Source organism: Astatotilapia calliptera, chromosome 8 (assembly GCF_964374335.1).
Source record: "Astatotilapia calliptera chromosome 8, fAstCal68.1, whole genome shotgun sequence".
NCBI classification, from domain to species: domain Eukaryota; kingdom Metazoa; phylum Chordata; class Actinopteri; order Cichliformes; family Cichlidae; genus Astatotilapia; species Astatotilapia calliptera.
Window position 1 is genome coordinate 13,241,818 of NC_137429.1, and position 19,290 is coordinate 13,261,107.

General features: G+C 40.3%; 1 protein-coding gene across 6 annotated transcripts; it reads left to right on the plus strand.

Moving 5' to 3' along the window:
• The first annotated feature begins 306 nt into the window (after positions 1–306).
• Positions 307–17,466, plus strand: aclyb (ATP citrate lyase b). Of its 6 annotated transcripts, XM_026178669.2 has the most exons (31): positions 322–454; positions 989–1,098; positions 1,996–2,177; positions 2,727–2,849; positions 3,663–3,725; positions 5,028–5,218; positions 5,819–5,898; positions 6,070–6,200; positions 6,399–6,517; positions 6,708–6,844; positions 7,136–7,197; positions 7,654–7,771; positions 7,900–8,054; positions 8,500–8,593; positions 8,820–8,876; positions 9,488–9,517; positions 10,450–10,591; positions 11,420–11,588; positions 11,671–11,775; positions 12,407–12,603; positions 12,738–12,819; positions 12,910–13,020; positions 13,115–13,242; positions 13,332–13,425; positions 13,520–13,674; positions 13,756–13,906; positions 14,024–14,167; positions 14,324–14,437; positions 15,195–15,277; positions 16,065–16,141; positions 16,223–17,466. In XM_026178669.2, exons 3-31 carry the CDS (start codon positions 2,019–2,021, stop codon positions 16,315–16,317), a joined length of 3,366 nt encoding a protein of 1,121 aa, XP_026034454.1. In that variant the 5' UTR covers positions 322–454; positions 989–1,098; positions 1,996–2,018; the 3' UTR covers positions 16,318–17,466. The 6 variants fall into 6 exon arrangements, with proteins under 6 accessions (XP_026034452.1, XP_026034456.1, XP_026034457.1 ...); XM_026178667.2 differs by lacking the exon at positions 989–1,098 and having other exon boundaries at positions 307–454; XM_026178671.2 differs by lacking the exons at positions 989–1,098; positions 9,488–9,517 and having other exon boundaries at positions 307–454.
• Positions 17,467–19,290: the final 1,824 nt, after the last annotated feature.

Consider the following 19,290-nt stretch of genomic DNA (forward strand, 5'->3'; position numbering starts at 1 on the left):
CTTTAACCAACGTGCTTTTCACCTTTGTTATTGATTTCAGACTTCCCTGGTAACTCCAAAGGAAGTAATTTTTAAAATCAATATTTATAAATATTGGCAAATTCTGATTTTTTTTACTATAACTATTTGTAGTGCAGGACCTAAAATAAGAGTTGTTTAAAGAGAAGCGGGGAAGGGGCGTCAATAACATTTTCTAGGTTGGCCAATTTTTAAAAAAAAAATTTTTTTTAACAATGCCTTGGTCGTGACTGACGTCACCACGTGACCTGTTTTAAGCCAATCAGGCACTCGTAGAGACGTGTAATCGGTCGCCAGATTATGGTTCGACAGGAGCGGAGTGAGGTGGCAGGGACTGGCAGCAGTTGACTCCGGTATAATAAGAGCTGGCTGTTTAGCTGTGTCATTTTTTGGCCTGGACACGATCCTTCAAGAAGGTGTGATTGTCACTGACAAGGTAACAGCTTTCACTCAGCTACTTTCTACTCCAGCGTTAGCCAGCTCTTCTTTGTAGCCTTTAACTGGCAAGTGTCCGCACCAATGCGAGGCTACAGCAGTTAGCCGTAGTGTTAGTCTTCAGGGTAGCGGATGTGAGATGATGTGAGGGCTGTCTGCCAAAACTGCAGCAAAGTGCTAGCTCGGCAGAGCAAGAACAAGTATGGTCTTTATTGAAATTTTGCCCAATTGTTTTGCTTGAAAACAGCATATCTGAAGTGATGTGCTTTACTTTTTCAGTGATAAAAGCAAGCTAGCTTATCCTTGCATCATCCGCAGAGAGGGAGCATCCTCCTGTTTTATTCCTTATCGTGAAGGTTTTCGTACTGCATTTATTTCTTCTCTCCCGGAAGTTCTTTCTCTATTTACCCAGAGTGAGCTAGCTAAAGTTGTTGTCAGGCTTGCCTGGCTGGCTGGTTCAGGAGTGGGTGTGGTGGCTGCAACAGGAGCTTCATTCATAGGATAAGTGATGCTAACCCCTGAGTTCGTCTGACAGCAGCTGTGTCTGAAGCAGAACCCAACCCCCCTTGGTTGCCACTCTAACAGCCATCAGGTCCAGCTTCTTCATCCCACAAGCCTGGACAGCACAACTAATTGCACGGCAAGGTAGCTTCATATAATACACTGGACCGGTGGATTAATCTGGCTAAATTCTGGACATCCGTCTCTAAAAGTGGAAGGATAGCCTGCTGTGATGAAGCTGTTAGATTTCTTGATTTCTCTAAGCGCTGCCCCTCCTTAGGTTACCAGAAGCTCAAATATAAACCACCATAAAATGTTATCAGTGACCCGGAGGTAGAGGCGATAAGATCCACGTAATCAAGGCTCATTACTGCTCATTACAACTTTGCTTGGTTGGTGGGTGACTTGGTAAATGTACAATTTTTAGGCTTTTTAATGCATTTCTTTTTTTATACACCATAGTGTGCTGCATCTTATTATACTGAACTTTAGGCTATGAACCCAAAAAAACAGTCACCTAAATATTCATGATTGTGTATATTTGTGGTGAGGCAAAGTTGGTTGAGCACGCCCAACAACTTCCTGGGATGTTAAAACAGGAATGACAAGGTCATCAGTGCAGGCTGTTGTGATAATCCGTCACGTGTTTACTGTAAGATTGAGAAACGAGTTTGACTGAGAGCTTGTTTAGTATTTGGTTTATATACATTTTTGATTTTCTAATAACTTGGTTCTCTACTTTTGTGTTTAACTGCACTTAATCTGCAAAATAAGTCTTTTTAGATGTGTGCATACAGAATTTGACACTTATCATGGGCATGAAGGTCATGGGCTTTTAATGGTTTATTTGAACTGCTCCTTCTCCACAGTGGAATTGTTTCTTTATTGACATACACCCCTACCAATATTTGGCTAAATGTCCTTTTGCAAGTTTTACCTAAACACTTTTGGTATCCATCAAAATGCACCTGTGCATTGTTTTAATTTTTAACTTAAGTTTGGACTCTATTCCCAGTTATCAGTTTTCGTCCTTTCCCAAAGGTCCTGCTCTATCCAGCGCTGCCATGTCGGCGAAGGCCATCTCAGAGCAGACAGGGAAAGAGCTGTTGTATAAGAACATCTGCACCTCGGCGGCCGTGCAGAACCGTTTCCATTATGCTAGTGTAACAGCTGAGACTGACTGGGCCCGCCTCACACAGGACCATTCATGGCTGCTGACAGAGGTAAGACTGTTTTTGTCCAGCTCATGAAGCCTGATTACAACCTTCAAAAGTTAATTTACCTACATGTGCTGTATTATAACAATCAGAGTGATTTGCATAGACTGTATAAAAGATGCACACAGCTTTCAGGTCTGAAAGGTGAAGCCATTTTGCACTGCCTTTAATGGTCACCAGGGACACATTAAAAACAATGCAGGTTTTAGACATTTTGCTATCACAGATTACAAAAGATTTAAAGTCCTAACCCTCGTTCTCAGTGTTTCAAAACAGGACTTTCACTCCAACCAGTGGGTTATGTCACATCAATCTTTTATAGTATCAGTGGTGACTGACTGGACACATCTGAAATGTGTCTGAACCTTTGCTGTGCCCATGTGTCAGTGCAACAACATGTCTGGCTCATGCGCTTCCTGTTTCGGCAGTTGATTGGCTCTCTCACAGCAGGGCTGGGAAACCCTACCCATCTTTATTGTTTCTACCATAGTCATACCACACTATCATACCAAAAAAAAACCCACGTGTGTCCTGTTTCTTTGCTCATCCCAAAAGAGGCTGGTGGTGAAGCCAGATCAACTGATAAAGCGGCGCGGGAAGCTCGGCCTAGTGGGCATCAACAAGGACCTGCAGGGCGTCCGGGAGTGGCTCAAAGACCACCTAATGAAGGAGACAACTGTGAGTTAACTGTACTCTCTCTTAGTGAGCATAAAACCCAGCCATGACTGTCTTTGTGGCAATAAAGCAAATCCACGTGCTGCAGTAGTTGGAACCACGAGAAACACATTGCATCATTTTCTGAGGAGGTATTTGATTCGAATGCAGTGACTGTTGCTAAGTAGAACATGACTGACGTGCTGTTCATGTTTAAAACGTCATCAACCAGAACCATATGTGAGGATGACTTTGCTTTGCTAATACAGGGCTGTTGTTGAGCAAGTTAGTTCAACATTTTTGTGAGATGATCAAGTGTCTTTTTTTTTTTTTTTTTTTTTTCTTTCCCTGCTCTGTGTGTCTAAATACACTTGCTGCATTGTCCTCACAAAGTAAAGTTACTCTGAACCTAGATTAACTGGTTATTTATCTGTCTTGAACAGCCAGAGCTGGCAAGTCTTTAAATAAATCAACATTTAAAAAAGTAATCCTCACAGAAACTGTAGTATTAATACTATATTTGGTCTCTGAAACACCACAAAGGATCCTCATTTTGATATGAGAAGCACATGGAGGATTTTGCCTCAGTTGCCCTGCTGCTGCCTGTTTTTATTTGATATTATTTGCCCTTCTCTACTCGTAATAAGCTATTTGGATGTGAAATGGATGAACTAGAACTTTGAAGGTAGTTTGTAACGATGACAAGACCTAGTAAATGACAGGTCAATTTACATTTTTTTTTATGTTATTCTTAAAGTTTTACTTTCACTTTAATATATAATACATGTAGTTTTCCTCTCAGTGTAGTGTTTGTGACCAGGTGTTTTTCTTGAATAGGTGGGAAAGGCAAAGGGTGTGCTGAAGAACTTCCTCATTGAGCCATTTGTCCCACACACACAGGTAATGTATGCCAGTATCTTGTCTTTCAGTCTAACACTCTCTAAGCTCCTCAGTTTGGAGAAGTTTTGTGGAGCAGTTCAATTTGTGTCATCAGTGGTTATTTCTTCTGTTGTAACTTGAATTTGCTGAATGGTCTACGGTTTCTGTGGTCTCAACTTCACAGCTAATCCCTTCTTGTCATGTCTTGTGTCTTGTCAGCAGGACAGATCCTGTATTTACATAAATGTTTTATTTTAATTAAGATTTGGTATCATTCTGAATTTCCCTGTTCAAACCAGGTTGTCACAGCAATATATAGTTAAGCTCAAAAGTTACGGTTATTTTTAGTTTAAAGTATTGTGTAATGGTAACTTTTAGTGTCCCTTTACACTTTCGTAGAGGTAGCCTTAAACTTCTATCATAGGGTATAATTCACACGTGTACTTTGCACCTTTTGTATTAAGAGCCAATGTGATATTTCCTGCAGCTGCCCTCAAAGAATTCTGAGCAGAATGAAAGTATTGCATCACAGGACCTCTGATGTGAGAAGAATTTGTAAAAAATGGCTTCCTTTATTTTAAATGAAGCACACTGCTGCATCCTGTCAGACTGAAAGAGGAAAATGGGAATCAAATTCTTATACAAATCTGCTGACGATGTTGGCAGGTCATCAGCTGGGGTCATGTCTGACCCGGATTATCCTCCCCCCAGATGATTAATTAAATTACCTTGTGGCGTTTAAAAAAAAAAAAAAAAAAAAATTGGTCTGTAGGAAAACCCTTCATACCTACTTTAGAGAGTATTTCTTGATTTTTATTTATTTATTTATTTATTTTTTTTCCCTTGGTGTGCTGTGCTTCTTTAAATATATAGTAATAATTGATAAGCCCCAAGTCTGATAAAACTTAATTGCAGTGGAAAGTCAAGTTGTTGTTGTTGTTGTTGTGGTAATAAATAATAAACCAAACTACAAGAATCAGTTCCTCAGACTGGGATCTCCGTTGCCTCAGCCATTCTCATCAAATCCTCTCAGAAAAATGAAAAGGAGTAGAATGACTTAACCAGGATCAGTGCCTCCTGGTTGACCCAGTCGATCTAGGACCTTATAAGTGAGAACAAGCTCCAAGTTATGTGTGTTCTGTCTGTAGGTCAGTGTGCATTTGATTAGTTTGTTGATTTTTCTTAATAATTTCTCGCAGAGAACTGAATGTTGAAACCACTTGTTGGCCTTATGTAAATATTGCGCAGCATTTCCAAACAAAATCAGTAAAGACGTATTTGCGTGTCCTTGCATGTGGCTGAACTCCCTGTTTACTCACTCAGGAGGAAGAGTTTTATGTATGCATCTATGCCACACGTGAGGGCGACCACGTGCTTTTCCACCACGAGGGAGGAGTGGAGGTGGGTGACGTGGATGCCAAGGCCCAGAAGCTGATGGTTCCAGTGGATGGCAAGCTCACTGAGGACCTAGTCAAAGAGCAACTGCTTACACAAGTTCCCGACGACAAGAAGGAGTACGGAAACCTTTTTCTAAAATTGTCTTTATTATTTAAAGACATATAAATTTCATTATTTAAATATTCTTTTTAAGTATAAAACAAATGGTGACATTTGAATCTGAGTCATTTTGTGCTTTGAACCTAATTGGATCACTTAGTAGTTCACAGTAGTAGTAGTTAGTGATCAGGCTCTCTGTTAAAACACAGAGACATTTGAGCAGAGATGTGATTAGCCAGATATTGAATGAAATATAGAAAATAATACAGGAATAACTGTAAAATCGCAGTATATTTAGTTTTCGCACCTTCTTGTTGCTTTTTATTTTCTTTCTTAACCAAAGAGGCTCTCTGTATTCAGAAAATCTTTTATCCTTTGCTGTTTTGACCTTGACTAATGTTTAGCTTCTTTTATGTAAACTTAGCAGTGTGCTAAGTAAATACTCTTATCTCTTTTAAACAATACAAACTAGAAAGAAACATAAAAGATACTCTCTAAGTATTCAGCGTGGCTGCTTAGCAATACTCTACCATTTTGTTCTTGCCTAGTGAGACACAAAGCTTCACAAAAGTTCTCTTATGTGCTGATTAAGTCTAATTTTGTTTCCCTTCTCACAGTGTTTTGGCCAGTTTTATAGTCGGCCTCTTCAACTTGTATGAGGACCTCTACTTTACCTACCTTGAAATCAACCCTCTTGGTAAAGCTCTTTTATTCTGAAATATTACACTCTGCTCATTATGTATTGCAGAAACAAAAATGCTGATTTAAAAAAAAATAAAAAATAAAAATCTAGATTGCTACCATGCTATGTTAGTAATTCATTGGTGGAAAACATACAAATTAACTCAAAATTTCTGCCTTTTCACAGTCGTCAATCAAGACGGAGTATATGTCCTTGACATGGCAGCCAAGATTGATGGCACAGCGGATTATATCTGCAAGGCTAAATGGGGGGACCTTGAGTTTCCTCCACCCTTTGGCAGAGAGGCGTACCCTGAGGTGAGATTTGAAGAGCTGTAGTTGGACAGGCTGTTTGTTTATAGTTCTCTGGATCCTTTAATTTTCACTGATTTGATTTAAAATGTGACTTTAACTTAGATCTACTCATATGTACAATGATTGGTCAGTCCATTTCTCCATCCTTGTGCACTTACTGACCACAGTTTGGTATTCACCACTCTGTCTTGTTACTTGTAGGAGGCCTACATAGCTGATCTGGATGCAAAGAGTGGTGCAAGTCTGAAGCTGACCCTGCTGAATCCCCGAGGCAGGATCTGGACCATGGTGGCCGGAGGAGGTGCTTCTGTTGTCTACAGGTAGTCCATCACATACAGCATACATTTGAACTCTATACCACTTCTTTGCCTTTATGGCTTGAAGTTTCAAAGCTTGTTAGACTGAAGTTTTGCTTTCTAACAAACCCCAGCTTGACTTTTCTGTTGCCAGCTTAATATTTTTTTTAAGGTTAATTACAGCTGATAGAATCGCATCATTTCTCTTCTTCAGCGACACCATCTGCGATCTGGGTGGGGTGGACGAGCTGGCTAATTATGGCGAGTACTCAGGCGCACCCAGTGAACAGCAGACCTACGACTACGCAAAAACCATCTTGTCTCTCATGACACGTGAAAAACATCCTCTAGGTGGGTGAAGCCTGGACTTGATTACATTAGAGCTTATTTTCCTGAACGGGATGAAAAGCTGGTGGGAGGAGGAGGCTACAACTGTCAGATAAAGTCTGCGTTTGTTTGCTGTGTCCTTGAAGTGTAGAAATACTTGGTGGATCCTTCCTCTGCTGTGTGAGCTAATTGTGCTGCTTCGGTGTGACACACTGTTCACTATGTGGGGAGTTGCCAGCAATAGACTTCATGTATGTTACTCGGGTGTTGAATTTCAGTCATGAGCATTTCGTAACACCTTTCCTTATCCTACAGGGAAAGTGCTGATCATTGGAGGAAGCATTGCAAACTTCACCAACGTAGCAGCCACATTCAAGGTGAAACGCACTGATATTTATGATATTTATCTGAAAATCATCTGCACAGTTATAAAGAATCACTGTAATGTTTAAAGAGGAAAAAATGGCTTATACACAATATTTAATTTCTTAAACTTTGAAAGAATGATGTCACTGTATTTTCAGCAAGTCCTGAATTAGCAGAGATTTGTGTTATGTGTAATATCAAAACATTTATACCCATAGCTGCTCATACATGCAATACACAAACTAGACTGGTTCCTAATTTATGTTCAGAAACATGTTAAGGCAGTGTTAGCCCTACCTGCCTTAACATGTTTTCTCAGATTACTTTAAAATCTGAAGGCAGGTCAGAGTAGAAAGCCATACTAATGCTTTGAATTATTAAATGGTCTCAATAAAATTTCACTCTTCCTGGTTGATATACTTGTACTTTTTGTGCATAACAAAGCTGATCTGCTTGTCCTTCCTCAGGGCATTGTCAGGGCCATTAAAGATTACCAAGGCCCTCTGAAGGAACACGAGGTCACCATTTTTGTTCGACGTGGCGGTCCGAACTACCAAGAGGGACTCAGGGTGATGGGGGAAGTAGGTGAGTAAGACTGGACTAATACTTGGGCCTAACTCGTGAAATACATGACATCCATCCAGTATACATCCAAGTCGAGTTCTTGGGTCTAGATTAAGGAGCTTTTTTTCTTTTCTTTTTTTTCTATGCAGGGAAGACCACAGGGATCCCCATTCATGTGTTTGGAACTGAAACCCATATGACTGCCATTGTTGGGATGGCACTGGGCCACCGACCAATCCCTAACCAGCCCCCGATGGACGCCCATACAGCCAACTTTCTCCTCAATGCTAGCAACAGTGCAGCGGTATAATTATTCACTAATTCTTGGGTCAATATCGGATGGTGTGTCAGTCAGTGCCCACTCTCTTAAACAAATTAGATGTTAGATGGGGTTTTGTTATAAGTTAAACAGTAAGTGGTTCACACAAGTACATTTCAGTGTTTGAGAAAGGAGAAGAAAAGGGTTATTGCTCCAAATGACATGTATTTATACTGTAGTTGTCTCCATAATGCAGGGTCATGACTAGCAAAAGGGTGTAACCTAAATTGGATTTATTTACTTTATATGCAATTGAGAGTGACGTGTTTAAACACAGTTTAAGCTCGTTTAGCGCCTCTATAGTGTGTGTGTTAGCTGTATGAACTTATGACCTCGTTGGGGGTGAAGCCACTGTTTCTAACTATGCTATGCATGCTCTTTGGTAACCTCTGTCAGCCTGTCCTGTAAATCTTTCCCTTTTCTTTGCCAGACTCCAGCTACAACAAGGACTGCTTCATTCTCCGAGCCCAAGTCGCCCACTGATACCTGCCCGGCCAAGAAGTGTAAAGCAGGGCTTCCAACAGGTAACGAACAGTCATTCATGCTGAACTGCTTCCTATCAGCAAGAGCCCATATTTACTCATGCACCTCTGCTTTTTTTTTTTTCCTTTTTTTCCCCTCTCATCCTGGCTTCTCCTTTCCTGCTGAAATACCACCACCAATATTCTGCAATTTATTTTCCTTCTCTTTTCCTCCTTTTCTTATTTCACACCAACTTACATCCGCCCTTTTCATGCTTGTTTCTCTAAGACTCGCTCCATTCTATACTGTGGCCTCTGAAGAATGTGGTCACAGGCGATTGGAAAGGTAAGTGATAGGTGTGCCATGGCCTCACTGCTCTGGGCTTCCTACACATTCATCACTGGTTTGAACTTTTCCCCCCTTGTTTGCTGCTCACCTTTCTAGTCTTGGTGTATATGAAGGACATATGTTCACATCACATCAGGGCATCATATTCTTATGAATGCTGCATACTTTTTTTAATATGCTTTTTTTTTAAACTTTTTATAATGAATAAGTATGGTTTGTAATAAAAACTAGAAATTAAGTTTAAGCATATTGGGTTTTTTTTGTTTTTTTCTAAGGCCTCTTCACACTGGATTTTGTGTTCTTTAGGATTAGTAGTGTTGAAGTCAAAAGCAGCCATGCAAACATGAAGTTTTGATTACTTAACTAAACTGTTCATATTGCCTTTTACAGCAGTACAGTAAAGGCATGCTCCATAGCAGCTGAGCACGCATGGTCTCTTCCTCTGCTGTGCTTCTAACGCAGTGTTTTCAGTGATGACACATGGTTGCAAAAATGCGGTGAAGTGTGTTGAGTGAATAACTTGCAGCAAAGACTCAATTTTTGTTCTCTTCTTGTGTTTGTGCCTGTTTTTTGTTGTATTTTGTGTTTCCGTCCTGTGGGTGTCACAGAAGCTCAAGCCTCTTCAGGCTGCAGCGGAGGTATGGAAGGGTGTGAAAAACCTGTTTTCCTGCCCTCTCCGTCCTTTGTCCCTCTGCTTTCCCCTCTAACGTTTATCTTCTTTACACTCTTATGGCTTACTCGTTTGACACTGCCTTGTAATCATTATTTTAAAAAACGTAAAGCAAAAACCTTGAGCTATAACTGTTAGTAGAAATTCTTCAGTTCAAGACGCAGGCGCAAGAATCAGTTCTGTATTTAAAATATTCTGCACATCTCAGAGATGTAACGACAGAAGGCAGAGAGAGAGACTTGGAAGGACTGGAATAAGTTTGAGAATGTATTTTTACTAAACAGTAAGAGTTTTAAAGCACATGCACTAACGTGATCTCTGCTTTCAAGAATTTGTTTTTCAAATTTTTCAGATGCTCTGAACCTTTCTTTGTAATGTAATCATTACAAAAAATTTGATCTTTATCGGCAGTCAAGGATCTGTCAGACAGTATTTTATATTTCCATGTGGCAACATACCACAGATAGCACTCTAGTCTTTTGCCGAATACTTCACTTTGAAAATGATGGCCGTATACTGCCAGCAATGGAGGAAGTGAAGTTGCTGGTTTTCTTATCCGGGGTAAAAAATGGCAGCTGCATATGTGGTGTCCATATTCTTTTCATGCAAATGTCCTAGTTTTTAATGATGTTACATTGCAAATTAATGTTGTTAACGCTGTGGCTTGGAGAGAGCGGACAAAATAAATCGTGCAGATCCTGTGTGGGGTGGTATTTTTCTCTTCCTGGTCCATCTGTCCTCAGTGAATCCTGTCTTTATTCTAATTCTTACCATCCCCATTCCTGCTGTTTCCCTGAGCCAGAATTCCCTCTTCATCTGTGAATGGGTTTTAGTTCAGTTTCCACTTCTGACTTGTCTCTGTGTAATTTTTTTTTTTCTTCTTTTTTTTCTTCCTCTCAGCTAAAGCAACCACTCTTTTCAGAAAAAACACCAAGACCATTGTTTGGGGTATGCAGACACGCGCCGTGCAAGGCATGCTGGACTTTGACTACGTATGCTCCCGGGAAGAACCCTCTGTGGCAGCCATGGTCTACCCCTTCACGTAGGTTGCGCTATTTCCCTCTGAATTAAATTAGAAGAGTGTGACTGTAGAATACTAAATAGAGTTAACTGCACAAATCAAATGATTTTTTTTTTCTCTCTCTGCTCGAAATCTCTAAATCTACTCTTGCTGGTGTTGTTTCTGTTTTTATCTTTGTCATATTTGTAAAATATGAGCCTTTTTCTAAAAGCGTATTATCAGTTTAGGCAGATTGTAAGTCGTGTACACATACAATAAAGGCTTATAACCTTCCATGTTTCCAAGTGGCAAATTCTTGTAGAACATCTTAAGCTGCTTAAGTCTTCCCAATGTTCCTCTGTATCTGTAAGCCACTTTGCAACCCACTTTAAGCCCAGCTCTTCCTTCTGATCTGTCAGAGTTTGTCAGTGTTGTCCGTTGCCATTGTCTGATCTGTGCTGCATGGGCATCGCCTTTCCTCACCTATAGAGGTGTCCATATAGTAAGTGATTCACAGTGATGCAGCAACCAAAAACCAGACTTATCAATTGAGCTGAATTTGAGTTAAACTTCTGTTTTCAATAGGAAGCCCCAAACACAAATGATAAACCTTTAATTGACAGGGTTTAAGGAACTGACAAGAATTCATTTTGCAGTTGCAAAGTATCCATTAGTTGTACTGAATGGAGTTGGGGAGTGTTATTGAATTTTATTGTTTTATTTATATTTTGATATTGCTAGGGATGATGCAATGATCGGGGACTATTCTTAATTTTGTTGTTCCTGTGACAATGACAAAGTTTCTGATTTTACTGCTGTGTTTCGAAAAGTTCTTCATATTTTGCTGATATGTTTCTGTTTGTTGCTCAGCGGAGATCACAAGCAGAAGTTTTACTGGGGCCACAAAGAGATCCTGCTGCCGGTCTATAAGAACATGGCCGATGCCATGAAGAAGCACCCCGAGGTAGACGTCCTGATCAGCTTTGCTTCGCTGCGCTCTGCCTTTGACAGCACAGTGGAAGCCATGCAGTACCCACAGGTATGAAGAGCGACTGTACAGTGTGTTGAGCTTCCACTAAAATTATTCAGAGTGGACCCAGTTTATTTAATTGTGTTTTCAGATTCACACCATCGCCATCATAGCCGAGGGCATCCCCGAAGCTCTGACTAGGAAGGTGATAAAGATGGCCGACGAGAAAGGAGTCACCATCATTGGCCCTGCCACGGTACAGAGCTTCATCCCCCTGAACATCTTTGTTAAAAACATTTACACTCCTGCAGTCCTGCGTGCTGCACAACAACATTGAATATTTAGTATTTACTGCTGTTTACACTTAGCTAGATTAATGTGATGGTGTTGTGTTTAGTATGTTGCTTTGTTTTGTTTTGTTTTTTTGCTTGTTTTCTATTCTTCTCTCAACAGGTGATCCAGGAGATTTTTATTTTTCTCCCCCCCCTTTCTCACTGTCCCTCTCCCCTTCTGTTTTTCCTTTCCTTCCTCTTTCTTTCTCCCTTTCCTATCCCTCACTCATGTCTGTCCCGTCTGTAACATCTGAAAATAAAATATAATAAATAATAAAAACAAAGATGGACCAATACGGCAATGCCACGATGATCCATTTGGCAAAGTAAATCCATTGGGTATCCTTGTTGGTCTTCAGACAACAATTCTGATGGCTAAAGAACCAAATGGGACAGGCAAAAAAAAGGAAAAAAAACCCCAAACATTTACACTCATCATTAACACGGCTATAAGTTTATAGACTGTAGTGTGGTATTTAATAGCCCAGCTAAAAGGGCTATTAAATCTTTCTGGTAAACATGGTGGATTAAATGCAGATTATTCTTGTTAAATAGGTTGGTGGCATCAAGCCAGGCTGTTTTAAGATTGGCAACACAGGCGGTATGCTGGACAACATCCTGGCTTCTAAACTTTACCGTCCCGGAAGTGTGGCGTATGTGTCGCGCTCTGGGGGAATGTCCAACGAGCTGAACAACATCATCTCACGCACTACAGATGGCGTCTATGAAGGGGTGGCCATCGGAGGAGACAGGTACAAAAACTTAATTGCAGATCATTTACTTGAGAGAATTTTTTCATTTAAAAAAAAAAAAATGCATAAATCAATTCTTGACCAAAAAAAGATTCTAGTTCCAGAAATGAGTGCTTACGTTTCTCTCTGTCCAGATATCCAGGCTCGACCTTCATGGACCACGTCCTACGTTATCAGGACACTCCAGGAATTAAGATGATTGTTGTACTGGGAGAGGTGGGAAGCATTTAATATCTAAATTATTTGGTGTGTGCTACTTGTACTAAATAGAATCTTGTTTTTAATATGTCCTTTACTTTGACACAGATTGGTGGAACAGAGGAGTACAAGATCTGCCAGGGCATCAAGGAAGGCAGGATAACAAAACCTGTGGTCTGCTGGTGCATTGGAACCTGCGCCACCATGTTTGCCTCAGAGGTCAGTTAGCTCTGGAAATCCTGGCTTTGGATTTTATTGCTGCTCTTACCTGGAAGAAATTTTTTCCAGTAATATGTTTTACTGCCATCTTCAGGTTCAGTTTGGCCATGCAGGAGCTTGTGCCAACCAGGCTTCAGAGACAGCGGTGGCCAAGAACCAGGCTCTGAGGGATGCTGGAGCTTATGTACCAAAGAGCTTTGATGAGCTGGGTGACGTCATCAAGTGAGAAATACTTTTCATGCTAATTTCCTAAAGTTTGGAACTGACAGGTTTCCGGGTTCCTCACTGTTATTGTGTTTGTGGTGAAACAGGACTGTGTATGATGAATTAGTGGCCAATGGTACCATCGTTCCTGCCCAGGAGGTTCCTCCCCCAACAGTACCTATGGATTATTCCTGGGCCCGGGTAAGAACTTTATAATAGTCCTTTGTAAACTTAGAAGCCAAGAAATACTGGATATAATGGTTATTTGTGGAATTTGTTGGGGTTTTTTTTCCAGGAGTTGGGCCTGATTCGTAAGCCAGCCTCATTCATGACAAGCATCTGTGACGAGCGAGGCCAGGAGCTCATCTATGCTGGCATGTCCATCACTGAGGTCTTCAGAGAAGAGATTGGTATAGGAGGAGTGCTAGGATTGCTCTGGTTCCAGCGCAGGTCAGTATGATGTCAAGAACACTGTTAGTTGTTAAGAATGTAGGATCAATTTCACACTTTTTTTTTTTTTTCTCTGTTTAGGTTACCACGCTACGCCTGCCAGTTCATTGAAATGTGCCTGATGGTGACTGCTGATCATGGGCCTGCAGTCTCCGGCGCTCACAACACGATTGTCTGTGCTCGTGCGGGCAAAGACCTTATCTCAAGCCTCACATCCGGCCTGCTCACCATCGTCAGTACTGCTCACATATTGATCAGTCATTGATCATGTCATCTTTTGTTGTTGTAGTTTCCCCCCCCCCCCCCAAAATGTTACGGAATTGAAACGCAATTTATTCCTAAAAATCAGGGGGACCGTTTCGGAGGTGCTCTGGATGCGGCTGCAAAGCAGTTCAGCAAGGCATTTGACAGCGGCATGATCCCCATGGAGTTTGTCAACAAGATGAAGAAGGATGGCAAGCTGATTATGGGTATCGGCCACAGGGTCAAATCAGTAAGCAACACTCTTTATACAATAAACAGTGCTCTAATCTGTAAATGAGCCTCTTATTTATCAGTGTTTTGACTCGTATTTGTTAATTGCTTCTTCTGAGTTTGATTAAGATGGACACGCAGCCATTGTTTTAAATGGAGTTTGATTCGGTTTCAGATCAACAACCCAGACATGCGAGTGCAGATTCTGAAGGACTTTGTGAAGCAGAATTTTCCTTCCACCCAGCTGCTTGACTACGCCCTCGATGTAGAAAAGATCACCACCTCTAAGGTATTTTACACAGAGTGAAGTAGACGATGGAAACTTGTGTGTACAAGCAAAACAGTGAAATGATGAAATGAAATGGCAACAGAAAGCTGCTACATCTAAAGAACCTGATGACTGCTTTGACATTCAGGATTCAGAGATTGGGCTTTGCTGTCAAATAATTTGGTTAAACACTTTGAACAGAAGATTTTTCATTTATTTTTACAGCAGGCAAGCAATTATTCTCAGTTTTCTGCACAGGTGACCACACCTGCAAATTCCATGATTGACAGTGGAATGTAACCAGAACGAAGACCTGGATTTTATAGTTCTATAAATAATATTAAACATTAATCAGGCTTTTTAATCTCATTTAACACTTTTTGTTCTAATTTGTGCTGTTATTCAGGGACGTGTGTCAGAACCCACACCCAATGAAAACTTGTTATATATTTTTTTTAATTCAATTTAACCAGGAAATTCAACTGAGCTTTTAGACTCTGCCAAGATGGAGAGAAATAACTTTTTTTTTTTTTGATAGTGGGTGAAGCTGCAGCTACCAGAGAAAACCTGTGACATACAAACACCATAGCAGAAGGTCCTGAACATTCTTTGTGAGGCAACAGCGATAACCTCTGAGCCACTATTAGATCCAATAAAAAGATTGATAAGATCTAGAAGAGGCTGTGTGCTCTCTGCAGCTTTGGACTGCAAGTCCTTTCCTCAATTTCATGTTAAAATAACATTCAAGCATTTTGATTTTGATTTATTTTTTTCCCAGAAACCCAACCTGATCCTAAATGTAGATGGCTTTATTGGTGTTGCCTTCGTGGACATGCTTAGAACTTGTGGAGGCTTCACACGGTAAGAATACGAGACGGCATCGTGAGGTGTTACTTCTGTAAGCTTTGGTGCGTGTGCTTTGATTGGATGGATCTTATCACCAATATCTGTTTGGGGTTTTTTTGTTTTAATTACAGCATTACAAAAAAGAGAAATACTGTATAAAGAAATGGAAGCCAATAATAAAAGGGGCAGACAAAATGTGCATGGATTTGCACTTTTAATATCCCTTCATTTCCCTTCTCTCCCCCCCCCCCCCTCCCTTTTCTTATCTCCCTCTCCTCCTCCTTTCCTTCCCTCCCTCCGGCCATCTTTCCCTTCCTTAGATGGAATTACGCAAAAGTGTTATATGAGCATGTAAACACATGGCCAGGGATGATTCAAGTATTACACTTATTAAATTTGTCAAAATGAATATGCAGTGGGGAGAAATAGAACAGTAAGAAAATCAGATAAATAGAGACACCACTACAGGGGCCACGTGTTGTTAGTATTCCTGCTCTTTTAGATTGGCACTCTAAGGTAGTGTAAACGAAATGTAATGAGTAAAAAGAGAAGAATACTACGAAATATTATCGGTGTCAATATTATCACTGGGTGTTACAGGAAGCCTGTAGTTGTTAACAGAAACCATAATAAACACTCTGATATGCTTACAGCTACATTATTTAGATTTAACCAAAAGTGCATGTTATTCGATGGCTTGTGGAGAATTCAGATGGCTGAGATGCAATGTCTGCACTGTTGCTGTGTGTCGAGGGGACACTGTCCAGTATTGTTTCTCACATGAATGTTGAACTGTCTCCAGAGACGAGGCTGACGAGTTTGTGGAGATCGGTGCACTAAATGGGATCTTTGTCCTCGGCCGTAGCATGGGCTTCATTGGTGAGTTCCCTTTAAAATGGAGCCATGATATTCTCTGTGACAACCTTTAAAACGGTCTCTAACCTGAGTTTGTTTTGTTAGGCCATTACCTGGATCAGAAGAGGCTGAAACAGGGTCTGTACCGCCACCCATGGGATGACATCTCCTACGTGCTCCCTGAACACATGTCCATGTAATTCCCTTGTCACAGAATGGAAATCGCTTCCAGACGAAGATGTCAGGCGGTATTACACATCTCATGTAACTTGTATCTCCTCTCTAGTTATGATAGCAGCTGCCAAGGGGGGTGGAACTGGGCAGGGTTACTTTGGAAAGTGGGAAGTACTGTTTATCTGAGGAACCTGGGTAGAAGTTTTCAATCTAGTTTTTATGGAGGAAAAAGGGGAAGTATATTTCTAGGCTCAGTTTTTGAGAACTAATTTAAAAGGTCTGAGATGTAACTTGTTTAGTTTTTAACAAAGAGCCACACCAATGCAAATCTTAGCTGCAGGAGCACAAAATCACTTGGTACACAGAGTCAAAATTGAGAGATGGTTATGCTTAGTTGGGTATAGGAGCAAGATCCAAGCAAAATTTCAGTCCTTAATCCTGCAATGCATAGTCCGCATAGTAACCTCTGTTAATGGCTGCAAAGCATTTTTTTAAAATACTTAATCTGCCTGGTTTAGACCACAAGAAAAGGTGCTTAAATGTGCTTTCTGGCTTTCCGAGTGCTGCAAATTAGTTTAAACACTAGATCCCTTTTTAAACTCCTTCACCATGATTCACTCCTAACAAAAAATAGTCAATCTCATCCCAAATTAAACCAAAGTTATTTTAGGGTGTTTTGTTTATTTAATTAAAAAAAAGAAAGGGGGAAAAAAAAAAAGCAAGATGCAGTGGTAGATGGTACAAATGTCATGAAAAGGATACATCATTATGGAAATGAGAGGAATTAGACACAAGTCGGGAGTCTCTCCACCATTTGCCTTTCATGAAACCAGCCCGGGTTATAGTTAAGTTAATCAGTTTGTTAGTATTCTAATAACTGTAGAAAAAAGGAAGCTGTAGACGCATCAAGAAGAGGCGAACAAATGCTTCATGAATGAGCCCTGTGAGTCTGGAAAGCCTCTTTTGGTGAGGGACCATGAAAGCAGTTTGCTTTACTTTGGAAATAATCCGGATGTTCTCCAACTTCCAGTAAAAACTCACAACACTCTGTAACAGCCCACTGTAATGTCTGCTGTGCTTAATCTGTTTTTATTTAAATGTGAAAAAAGCTTTTTTTTGTTTTGTAATATGCTGTCATAAAGTAGTAAAATAAAGAACTTATTGTTTTTCTTTTATTTTGTCATCTTTTATTTATTTATTTATTTTTATTTTATTTATTTTTTTACTTAGAAGAAAGTTTACTTTCCTCTTGAATGGAAAATCCTTAAACTTAATTCTGAACATTTATCTCTAACATGGGCAGTAATTACATTTAAATACAAAGCAAAAAACTAAACACCCGCCTTTACCAGCATCACTGTCCATCGGCTGTATCCTGAGCTGCTGATGAGGAATTGTTTGCTCTTCTGGACTTTAAAACTTCATTCTTCAGGTCATACCACAGTATATCAATAAAAAGGTAAATTGGATGTAAATGTGTATTCACATATAGATATATAGAGAAAGATGGATATATTGGGATGTCATTCAGACTGCAGAAGTGTAGTCGAATGGTAACGAGAGGGCAGCATTACAGACATTGAGGATGGCTACAAGTACCTGGGAATCCCACAGGCAACTGGAAATCATGAATCTCCAAATACCTGTAAAGAGGAGGAGTCAGCTCCTTTGGCCAGCTTATCTGGTGATTGGATAAGCTGGCCAAAGGAGGAAATGGAAGGCACAGACATCAAGACAGGAAATGTACTGACCATGCATGGAGGGTTTCACCCCAAATCCAGCACCCTGTGACTGTACAGTAAGCGGAAAGAAGGAAGCCAGGGACTACTGAGTGTCAGAACCACTGTCCAGGATGAGACAACGAACATCCATGAATACATCAAGAAGATGGCCACAAGCAACCGTGTGCTTAGTGAATACCTCAGGCGACAGAAACCCAAGAAAGAAAAGCTCCAGGAAGAGAAACCATCATGGAAGGACAGGCCCCTGCACCTTACATCAAGAAATCCTACCAGTGGCTGGACTGAAAGACAGCACAGAGGCACTAATCATGGCAGTGGATGAACAAGCTCTGAGCATAAGATCCATAGAGGCTGGGGTTTATCACACCAGATGAGACCCCAGGTGCAGAGATGCCTCTCAAACAATCCACCCGCCAGGATAACGACCTTTCGCAAGGCAAGAGGGGGGGGGAAAAAATAAAATAAAAAATATATATATATATATATTAAAAATAAATAAATTCACAGTTGATTAATGATTTGTGTTCCTCTCACTTTTGTCATGGTCAATGCAAAGGTGTGTTTTTGCTGTTACCCTTGGATTCTTTTTCACTTCTGTCACTGCTGCATGTTATGATCTCTCCGAGGGAAAGTGATGGAAATAATCCTGAATTTCCATCCTTTTTTAAATAATTTGTTTCTAAGACCCAGGAATAATTTGCACCAGTTAGTTTTTCCTTGAGGCGATAACACCTTCTCAGTAAGCAGACTGTGTGGGCTTTTATTTTTAAGGGAGGGGCACATACAGAATTCACTTTGTTTAATTAGATATGTTTGTCTGACTTGGGTCAACTAAATGAAAAAAAGACACAATTTTACTTTTGGGTGCACAGACACTTGTTTTTTCTGCAGTGACTGTAGGTTTGTTTGTTTGTTTTTTCATTTGGACTCTTTAGATTTCATTTCAGTTTAGCGTCAGTTAGTTTCCAGAGTGTATTTTCGTATTTTAGATTAGTTTTCGTTGTTTGAAAATGTTTAGTTTTATTTGCTTCAGTGTTAGTTTTAGACCTTTTAATTATTAGTGTATGGAGAGCATATGTCAGAGGCAAGATTTTGCAAAATCTCAAACACTTCCATCAGGCAGGTTGTGCTACAATTTAGAAACAGATACTTAAACTGAGGAAATTTCCTCTGTATTTTTATTTGACTTTATTTATTCCAGGTTCACTGAAACGATTCAGTTATCCCCAACCCCAAAGACTAGTTTTAGTTAACCAA